The sequence below is a fragment of the Scardinius erythrophthalmus genome, assembly GCF_964197995.2.
Source record: "Scardinius erythrophthalmus genome assembly, chromosome: 2".
NCBI classification, from domain to species: Eukaryota; Metazoa; Chordata; class Actinopteri; order Cypriniformes; family Leuciscidae; genus Scardinius; species Scardinius erythrophthalmus.
This window is the reverse complement of record NC_138222.1, coordinates 66,023,827-66,034,294: the sequence shown is the minus strand read 5'-3', so window position 1 is coordinate 66,034,294 and position 10,468 is coordinate 66,023,827. Positions and strand designations below refer to the sequence as shown.

The 10,468-nt window shown below is 38.9% G+C and overlaps 1 protein-coding gene across 5 annotated transcripts in view; it reads right to left on the bottom strand.

Annotated features, from left to right (window-relative positions):
* LOC308687000 (uncharacterized protein) overlaps positions 1-10,468 on the bottom strand; it is a 52,206-nt gene continuing 41,738 nt past the window's right edge. For 4 of the 5 annotated variants that reach the window (XM_081359183.1, XM_081359181.1, XM_081359184.1 and 1 more), the window contains 2 exons: positions 1,371-1,559; positions 11-1,212 (listed from right to left, as the gene is read on the bottom strand). In XM_081359183.1, the coding sequence (XP_081215309.1) occupies positions 328-1,212; positions 1,371-1,559 (1,074 nt within the window). In that variant the 3' untranslated portion in view covers positions 11-327. Of the gene's footprint in view, positions 1,213-1,370; positions 1,560-10,468 lie in introns of all 5 variants that reach the window. The other variant, XM_081359180.1, reaches the window with a different exon arrangement.

The window sequence follows — 10,468 nt, the reverse complement described above, 5'->3', positions numbered from 1 at the left end:
CAGTGGAAACATGAGGCACCTGAGCTCAGTTTTGAGTGTCATTGCAAAGGTTGCGAATACTCATGTACATGTGTTTTTTTTTTCCATTTTTTATTTTTAATACATTTGAAACGATTTCAAACAAACTTCTTACACATTGTCATTATGTGGTATTGTTTGTAGAATTTTGAGGAAAATAATTAATTTAATCCACTTTAGAATAAGGCTGTAACATAACAAAATGTAGAAAAAGTGAAGCGCTGTGAATACTTTCCGGATGCTCTGTATGTCTATGATGAAATAACATACTGAGCATTATAAACTCTCGTAATTCCTTGTAATCTGTGTTTATCTGCCCAGTTCTAGGTTTTGCAGTTCAACATTTAGCAGTTCAACATTTAATTCATCAATAATCTTTGTTAGCTCCTCTTTTGTCTCCCTTATTTTTCTCACAAATCTCATGATCTCAGACCGCAGCTCTTGCACATTTCTTGCGTCGTTAGTGGACACAGGGGTTTGGTTGCTTTCAGACTCTGTATTGGTTGCTGCAATTTCTGATTCTTGTTGAGCCGCTATTGAAGCATAATCTCTGCGGAGTTTGTGAATTTCTTTGGCGTCGAGGGCAATGAAGAAGATGTCAACAGCTACAAATAGTCCAGTCAAAACCCCTGTTGCTGCTTCAGCCACACGAACGACTCTTGCAGTCTGAGCTGCAACTCTCCCAACATTTGCAACTTGAGTTAAACGGACAAGCTCTGCAATCCCTCCCAGTCCTCGTCCAAGTCGAGCCCCGATATTTGACCAATCTGTCCCAGATTGTGCATTGGACCACGATTCCCTGCTTTCAGAAAGCACCTTTTGAGTTATCACTGCTATTTGGATGTTTTGGATGCAGCTGCTTGTGGAGGCTATTTTTTCTTGTAACTCTGTTATGATCATTTTAATCTTTTGGCGGTCTGTGCGCTGGTTGACCATCTTTGTTATGTTACTCGCACCAGATGCTACTCCACCAGCTACCGCTACACCGACTCCCACTCCTGTTACTATCAGAGAAGCTCCAAGAGTGAACGGAGTCAGAATAAGCCCAACTATAGATGTGATTCCTCCAGCCAATCCCACTACACCTCCTGCAAGGCTGCCTACAGTTGTGTTGTAGTGGACCTTCTCAAAACCTTTGGCCAGCTCTTCAAGAACATTTAGCCTCTCATAAAGCTCTTTAATAGTTTGTGTGCTCTGAAAAAAAATCAAGTTTAATGAAATAAAAAATTTAGTTTGACGGTTCAGTGTTTTGTTTAATTTCATTGTGCCCGTGTCTAAAACATGGTTACTTTAGGAGACTACAGCAAAATGTATGAAAAGTATAAAAGTTACATTTTAATTACTCAACTCACCTTTTCATAAAGATGTTTAATGATAAAGGGCCTCATCAAGATCTCACTGACAGACGGGCGGTTCGCTGGATCGATCTGAAGTGTGTCGATTACCAGCTGACGAAGGTCCTCAGAGAAGGTCTCAGGAAGAGCTTCATAGGAGCAGGTGAGAATCTTTGTAATAATCTCAACTGTGGTTCTTCCTGTAAACTAAAGACAGACAAAAATATGAGGTCACTAGTTGTCACAATACAGATTGTATTAAAGGTCCCGTATTATGCCCCTTTTCACAAGATGTAAAATAAGTCTTTGATGTCCCCAGAGTGTGTATGTGAAGTTTCAGCTCAAAATACCCAACAGATATTTTTTAACAGCATGTTTAAATTGTCATTTTTTAGGGCTCAGAAAAACGCGCTGTTTTAGTGTGTGCCCTTTAAATGCAAATGAGCTGCTGCTGCGCGGCACAGTGGGCGGAGCTTCATGAGCTCGCACTCAGTCTCTCAGGACAATTTCATCTCACGGAATGATGATAATATCAGAAACTCTCAGTAACGGCGTTCATTTCGAGTCGGCCAATAATGCCTACAGAGTCAGAGTGCTGTATAGAGATGAAACAGCTATAGTTTAGTAGTTTAATTACGGTTATTATAACGTATTTGTCATCTGCTTGTATGTATCCATTATTTATTAATAGCCTACAAGTCTGCTGTCTGAATGATGATCAAACATATACTGATGAGTTTAATAAAGTTTATTGTACATCACACAAAAGATGAAGCGTCAGTTTTACTTTAGAAAATCACCATAAGAGCGGAGTAAACACAGTAAGTTATAAGAAGTGCGCAAGTACATAAACGAATTTCGGTAGAGTTGAGGGAGCATTCCTGTGGGCGGAGGTTAGTCAAAAAACGGTTCTAGTGACATCATTAAAGAAGGAAGTAGAGGGATGTAGTCCAATCGAGCCGTTCACTGTAGTCGACTTCTGTTAAATAAAATATCTCGCTTGGCATTGAACTTTGAGCTTTATAATTTTACAGATATTATTTATACTCTAACAACAACATTACACACTAACTAAAGTTTGAAACATGGGATCACGAAGAACGGGACCTTTAAAGCAGTTTTAAAGTTAAAGCACGTTTCAAGATCCAAGTTTTTCCTTAGCCCTTGTCAAGACCCAAATTAGCGTTTGATTACTGTAATCAAGGGGTTTTCAAAGTGTGGTGTGTGCCTCCCCCTGACATAGAATTTTTTTTTCAATGGATTGTTCACCCAAAAATTAAAGATCTGTCATTTACTCACACTAGTGTCATACCAAATCCATGAGACTTTCGTTCATCTTCTAAACACAAATGAAGATATCTTTAATGAAATCAGAGTGATTTCTGTCCCTCCATTGACAGATACGCAACTACCACTTTGACGTTTTAAAAAGTTCATAAAGGCTACGTTCAGACTGCAGATAAATGTGGCCCAAATCTTTTTATGCCACTTTATGCCAGATTTATGCCACTTCCATATTGTGGTCCAAAATCAGATGCAACCTGATCGGAATTATTGCGACAAAAATGCAGGTTAAGTTGTTCTCGGGTGGACAACGTACAACAAAAGCAGGCATTATCTGTGACGTACAACCATCACGCAGTGGGCTTTGAATTACAAACGAATCATATAGGCAATTTTATCTTTTGGAAGACCAGGGCTGCGTTTCCGTTGTCTCTCAGCGCGCTACGAAGACTCTTCAAGGTATAACTTAACTAAAGGTATACCATTTCTAGGCGTGTTCCCTGAACCATACCTGATGACGCTACTTAAGATATTCCTTCTTACGTGTGACGTTACGCGGCGCTGTCCGTGGCGATGCTGCTCAATTTGTTGATATATCGATGGCTCGAGAATCAATTATTCTCTCGTGCAGGGGCTGTTTATGTGAGAAAGCGGTGTTCTTTATTAAAGAAGCACTTCAGAAATAGTTGAAATTGCATTTATTAGGACTCATGGGATATTATAAAAAAATATACTATAATACAAACTATAATAGCCTAGCCTACATACTTTAAAATTGTATCATATATTGCTGCCATAATAACCATTTCAAATTTTTTATGTGCTTTCTTCTCTTCCCCATTTTTGTTCACTGAGGTGGAGCTGCGATGAAATATTGTTCTTGTAAATACTTTCCAGCATTTCAGTAATAAAAGTGTACATCTTACGTACGGTGCTTGGCAGCGATCAAAAAGGATTTAAACACTTCATTTTAAATCTCTTCTTGTAAACTCAGAGATGTGGATTCAAACGGCAATTAAATTACCACACGACACGACCTGTTTGTCAAAAAACAGGTAATTTGGCCAGGGATTTTTACGCGGGTTGGGTGAGAATAAATTCTGGATTCAGACGGCAATAAAATCACAGACTTACCCCTGTCAATGTTAAAAATACCGTACGACCCCATGAGAAACAATTAGCATCCGAATAGGACGTATAACTTACAGTATGCTTTCACTGGCCTCACTGGCACTGCATCGCTGCCATAGTTTGAGCAAACTTCCCACCACAATCATTCCCTTTAAATAGACTATTAAGCCTTTAATGGTTCACCAGCTGATGTTCCTTAGGATAATATAATTAAAAATCTAACAACAATCAGTGTAATTAGAGAATTAAAACGAATACGATCTCCGTCCACACCAGCGTTTTAGTTGTGTATTAGAATTGATCTCCGTCCACATTAAAACGACTGAAAACGCGGACCATTCACCAACACTGGGCTTTCAAACATCAAATTGTCATTTATTAAATGATGTTTTATTAACAAAGTTCGGGAGGAGCACGTTCAAATAATCAAGCAATCAATCAATCAATTTTGAGATAAAGGTCTGAGGCACTCAGGAGGATGAAGATTAAAAAGCCTTTATTAATCCATGGCTAGTATAAAAATAAAAACATGCCTACGCGTTTCAGCCAACAAGGCTTTCGTCAGGGCTTGACATTCTCCTGCCTTTTGAATCAATCAATCAATCAATCAATCAATCAATCAACTCATCAAGCATATATATATTCACTCTGTCAACTCGCCTAACTTCCTTGACAGTTTTCAGCATCCCTCTACCACCCCGACTCCTCACTCTTGGCTTGTTCTTTCACAGCCAGGAATACGGGGGGAGTACTCTGGGTTCGGGCCAAATACCGAACCCGGAGCCCTCTCCTCGGACAGCACGCCAAATACGCATTTATTCTATCTGACCTATTTGTAAGTGTGAACTCGTGAATATATATTTGTGTCAAAATGACATATAAACATCTTTTCCTATTCTATTTTGCCTGGAAACGCTTCCAACAAGCTTGCGTGTCGCATGAAAAATAGGTGTCGGTTCTATATCTAGCATGCACGCGTTTTCCGCGCGAGCCGCGCCTAAGACGCGGCAGTTTCTTACTGTAAGAAACTGTTCCAGCAGGTGGAGTTTACTGGTACTGAAGATTACCTGTGTATACTCTATGACTGAAGACACCCAATCATAGAGCCGAGCGTGAGCCTCTGCGTCATCGTTTCTAAAGTCCTCCTTTTTGACCCGTCTTCACTAAAACGCCCTCCGGAGATTCAAAACGCAAAATGGGGTCGGCAGCGTTTCTAAACTTCTCCGTTTTTGGTCTTCGTTTTTGCCGTTTTAGTCTGGACGGGAGGTGCAAACGTAACAAAAGGTCTCTGTTTCTAAACGAAAACGCAGTAGTGTGGATGGGGCCTAAGAGTGGTCCAGACTAATTTTCCGAATGTATGACTTACAGAAGGTATACTTAAAGCTGAAGTCGGCAAGATATTTTTTTTATCATATTCAGTGAAACCGAAACTATGCTCTGAGAGAACAACATAAATCAGATGGTTTTAGAAAAAAAAAACACAGTTCTACCTCTACCTAGAGCCTATTTGTTTGGCAAAAATCCACCGCTCCCAGTTCTTCTGGTCCAATCAGCGCAGGGCAGTGTGAAATCTGACTGTCAATCACAGTTCGTGCACACGCCACAGATCCCCCCTCCCCCCTCACGCACTTACTTACAATATCACATGCACACGCCTGAAGTTCGCAGGTGTGTTGGATTGTATACAAAGCGTGATGGCGGAGAGAAAATCTACTAACAAGCTTTCAATTCCTCGGATAACACAGAGCTATACAGTAGGAGGCCCAAAACAACCAAGGAAAAGAAAACACATGTAGAAAAGAAGATCAATGCTGAAGAGACGGGCGCGTTCACAGAAAATCTGGTGACGAGCGGCGGAGCACGAACTCGATGGGAGGGTGCTCGGTGGTAGTGGGGGAGGGGCATGAGTTGTAAACATTAAACATTTTGGCTAAGTCCCCTCAATTTGCCAGTCTTGCCGACTGCAGCTTTAACTAAGAACGTTTCGGGAAACGCGTATTAACGATAAGGTACAGCTTAAGGTGTAAATTCAGAACGACGTAGCATTAAGAAGGTTTCGGGAAATGCAGCCCTGGGGCCGTATTCACAAAGAATTTTAAGGCTAAAAGTAGCTCCTAACTGGCGAATTTAGGAGCAACTCCTAAAAATAATGGGCGTGTCACTCGTAACTTTAGGACTCCTAATTTTTTTCACTAAGAGTAATTCACAAAGCATTTTAGCCCTAAAAGTAGCACCTAAGTCTGGGACAGCTTAAAAGAAGTCGAGAGGACTCCTAACTCACTAAGACCTATTCACAAACCGCTTTTTGTGGCATTTCACGTTGCGATGTTTTGAGATGCGCATGCGGCGGCTACAGGAGCTTCCAATCGCGAGGGAAAAATTCTGCATTGTAGGCATAACTAGGTATGCAATAACGCCACCAACAACAACCAAAACTAGGCTACTCATTGCATGTAAACTAATTGTAACGTTTTATTGTGAATCAAATTAAAATGTTCTTCTCTTTGCAAACGTAGGCAGAGGCATATAGTGACAGATTAATTCAATAATGTTGCAAAGATATTGCATCAATCCATATATTTCATTAGGCTACTAGGCTTTTTGTTTTGCCTTACTCTTTATTCATTTAGGCTATTTATTCAGTTATTCATCATCTTCCGTCCTTCGCACTACACCGCACGCATTCTCAGACCTGTCACCTGTCACTCATCATCGTAGGGGAGGAGTTTAGAATCATTCCCGCGTTACAATCATCAGCCAATCAAGGTGCTCACTTCAGTCAAGCTCGTGCATGAGTAATGACGTCATCCATGGCAACGAAGACTCACTCTAGTTTAGGAGTTGTCATTTTTCTTTACTAAGAGTAGGTCTGAAAGGCGTTGTGAATAACTTTTAAGAGAAAACTCCTAGCTAAAATCTTTTAGTGCGATTTAGGAGTACTCCTAGTGGTAAGATAAAATGCTTTGTGAATACGGCCCCAGAACTTTTTTTTATCATGATCTTTCGACTTTACGAATTTGCTGAATGTTTACATTCACAAACACACACTGCATGAAAGGGAATACAGTACAGGTCAAAAGTTTGGAAATATTACGTTTTTTTATATTTTTGAAAGAAGTCTCTAATCAAGGCTGTGTTTATTTGATCAAAAATACAGAAATAAACAGTAATATTGTGAAATATTATTACAACTTAAAATAATAATTTTCTATTTGAATATACTTTAAAAAATAATTTATTCCTGTGATGCAAAGCTGAATTTTCAGCATCATTACTCTAGTCTTCAGTGTCACATGTGACATCCAGTCTATCACATGATCCTTTAGAAATCATTCTAATATTCTGGGGCCGTATTCACAAAGCATTTTATCTTACCACTAGGAGTACTCCTAAATCGCACTAAAAGATTTTAGCTAGGAGTTTTCTCTTAAAAGTTATTCACAACGCCTTTCAGACCTACTCTTAGTAAAGAAAAATGACAACTCCTAAACTAGAGTGAGTCTTCGTTGCTATGGATGACGTCATTACTCATGCACGAGCTTGACTGAAGTGACCACCTTGATTGGCTGATGATTGTAACGCGGGAATGATTCCAAACACCTCCCCTACGATGATGAGTGACAGGTGACAGGTCTGAGAATGCGTGCGGTGTAGTGCGAAGGACGGAAGATGATGAATAACTGAATATATAGCCTAAATGAATAAAGAGTAAGGCAAAACAAAAAGCCTAGTAGCCTAATGAAATATATGGATTGATTCAATATCTTTGCAACATTATTGAATTAATCTGTCACTATATGCCTCTGCCTACGTTTGCAAAGAGAAGAACATTTTAATTTGATTCACAATGAAACATTACAATTAGTTTACATGCAATGAGTAGCCTAGTTTTGGTTGTTGTTGGTGGCGTTATTGCATACCTAGTTATGCCTACAATGCAGAATTTTTCCCTCGCGATTGGAAGCTCCTGTAGCCGCCGCATACGCATTTCAAAACATCGCAACGTGAAATGCCACAAAAAGCGGTTTGTGAATAGGTCTTAGTGAGTTAGGAGTCCTCTCGACTTCTTTTAAGCTGTCCCAGACTTAGGTGCTACTTTTAGGGCTAAAATGCTTCGTGAATTACTCTTAGTGAAAAAAATTAGGAGTCCTAAAGTTAGGAGTGACACGCCCATTATTTTTAGGAGTTGCTCCTAAATTCGCCAGTTAGGAGCTACTTTTAGCCTTAAAATTCTTTGTGAATACGGCCCCAGGGCCCGTATGTATAAAACTTCTAAGAAATGCTCTTAAGAATAGTCTTAAGCTTTGACTTAAGTGTCAGAAAATACTTAGTAAAGAGTAGGACTTTTCTAAGAGTAGGAGACTTTTATAAAGCAGCTAAAAGCAACTTTCAGTAAAGTATAAGACTGATTCTTAAGTGCTGACTGAAGTGGGACTTAAGTGTTGTAAACTAAGGACTACAATGATGTCAACCCAAAATGGCCGCCCTCAACCACTGAATCAGCCAATAGTGAGCCTGCAAGGATGAGGTCACTACAGCATGACACAAATCATTTAATCTAATTATAATAAAATAATTTAATTAAGACACTGAGGCTTTAATATTTAAATTTATTAAAAAAAAATGCTTTGCAGTGCATTGTGCAAAATTATCACAAATTAGTATTTATGCTGTGGAAACCCTTTTCTATTGATGCCTGTCTCCTCATTTACAGTTGGAGCAATTATGCAAACATGAGTTCCATCAATGGATTCAACAACTCAGGAAAGCCCGAAATACGCAATAAAGTGGCTTTATTTTACTGGGAGATTTGAAGATCAATTGGAAAGTCAAAGAACTGCCATATAGTATTGGCCAAAAGTGAGGCCAAGGAAAATTGACACTCACCCTTTATTCAAATAGTATTAAAAATGTGTTAAAGATTTTGTACGTGTATTGTGTAGTTGTGCTTGGAGTCAATTGTTTATTTGTGATAACACAATGAAACATGACAAACTGTACAGTCATCATTTTTAGCCAATGTCAAACAAATGAACAAGAGAGGACAATGAAATATTAATAACTGGCTACAGTATGTTGCAGACAATGTATGATTTTTTTCTTCTCCTGTGAGCTTTTTAGTTGTTGTTTTTTTTTTTTTAAACTGTAGCTGTAGTTTGCCCTTTTTTCAACAATATTATTGATCTTCCTGGATTGACACCATTGTCTGAGAACTGAACTGAGCTGAACAATGACATTACTGTTTTCGCAGAGTGGCTGTATAATGAACTACATAGATAACTAATGATCTTTTACAATGGAAATAAATCATCATTGAACTAACTTCAGCTGCACAATGAGATTATTTTCTTCTGCTGTACAGCCCAAACTAACTTTGTTGCATTATTTTCCTGTTATCACTGTAAAGCTGCTTTGAAACAATACTGTAAAAAGTGACTTGAAATAATTTTGTCAGATAAATATCTTCACTAAGTTTTATTTTCCTTATATTTTGATGGTTTAAGCAAACTTGTAGGGTCATAAAAAAACAATAAAAAAAGTCTGCACATCACTTTTAGCCACTAATGTGTTTGGTGTGGTCAGTGCCACAATAGTGCTATTAAGACCCTGCTTACTGTGGAATGATGAGCTCAAGTCATCACCGGGTGTACTGCTTTTTATTTTTTATTATCCTTTTTATTTCATTGCTATAAAATCAACTCCGTCATCATTTACTCTAACTCCAATACATCATATTTTCATTGAAAAGTGCGTGGCCACCTCCTCTCTGCTGCCATCTTGTTACTCCTAACTTAGTCTCAGCCTCAGACGTCACGCCCACGGAACGTTGGCTAAACGTCTGATGCATATGGTACACTTATCTGGAAACACTTCAGTAATGTCGAAGTCGTCATCTGATTGGTTGAATTTGATCGGATTTCCGGGGGGCGCGAGTGTCGCGTTTATTTTCGGTCAGCCGGGAAACAAAGCGCAGACGTGTGATTGTGGAAGAAAAACTGTTGTGTTTACATGAGTGACAATGAGCATTTATCAAGATCAGCTAAACGTAGGATTCTCAAAAGTACACGTGCACGAACAGATCAATGACTTACTGCTTGTTTTCTTCTCCTTCTTTGATTTTCTATGCTGACTGACTTGTTGCACGCCGGTCTGTTGTTGTGGGGACATTTCCACGGCGCGAAACGTGACGCTGAACGAAACGAACTGTAATTGGTTGTTTGACATGTCGGTCAAACGGCCTTATGGGTGGGCCTTGGCCAAAGAAAGCTGCAATGAATTCCAGACCTTCAGCCGTCAGTCTGAAGGTCTGGCTACGCGAGACTACTCCTAACTAGGTTAAGAGACCTCTTCAGCTCTCTTAAATAATTTAGGAGCTGAGACCTAGTCTTGACACTTAGGAACCTTTATGAATCACACTTATTCTTAAGTCTAGGAATAAAAGTAAAATGACGTCATTCTTAGAAATTTGACAGACTTGAGACTAAAATTTTACTCTGAGTGGCTTTATACATACGGCCCCTGGTTTATTATGAGTGTTGGAAACAGTTCCGCTGCCTAATATATTTGATGAATAAAAGGTTTAAAAGAACTGCATTTATTCAAAATAAAAACATATTTTCTAATAATATAAATCTTCTTTACTATCACTTTTTATCAATTTAACACATCCTTGCTGAATAAAAGTATTGATTTATTTCAAA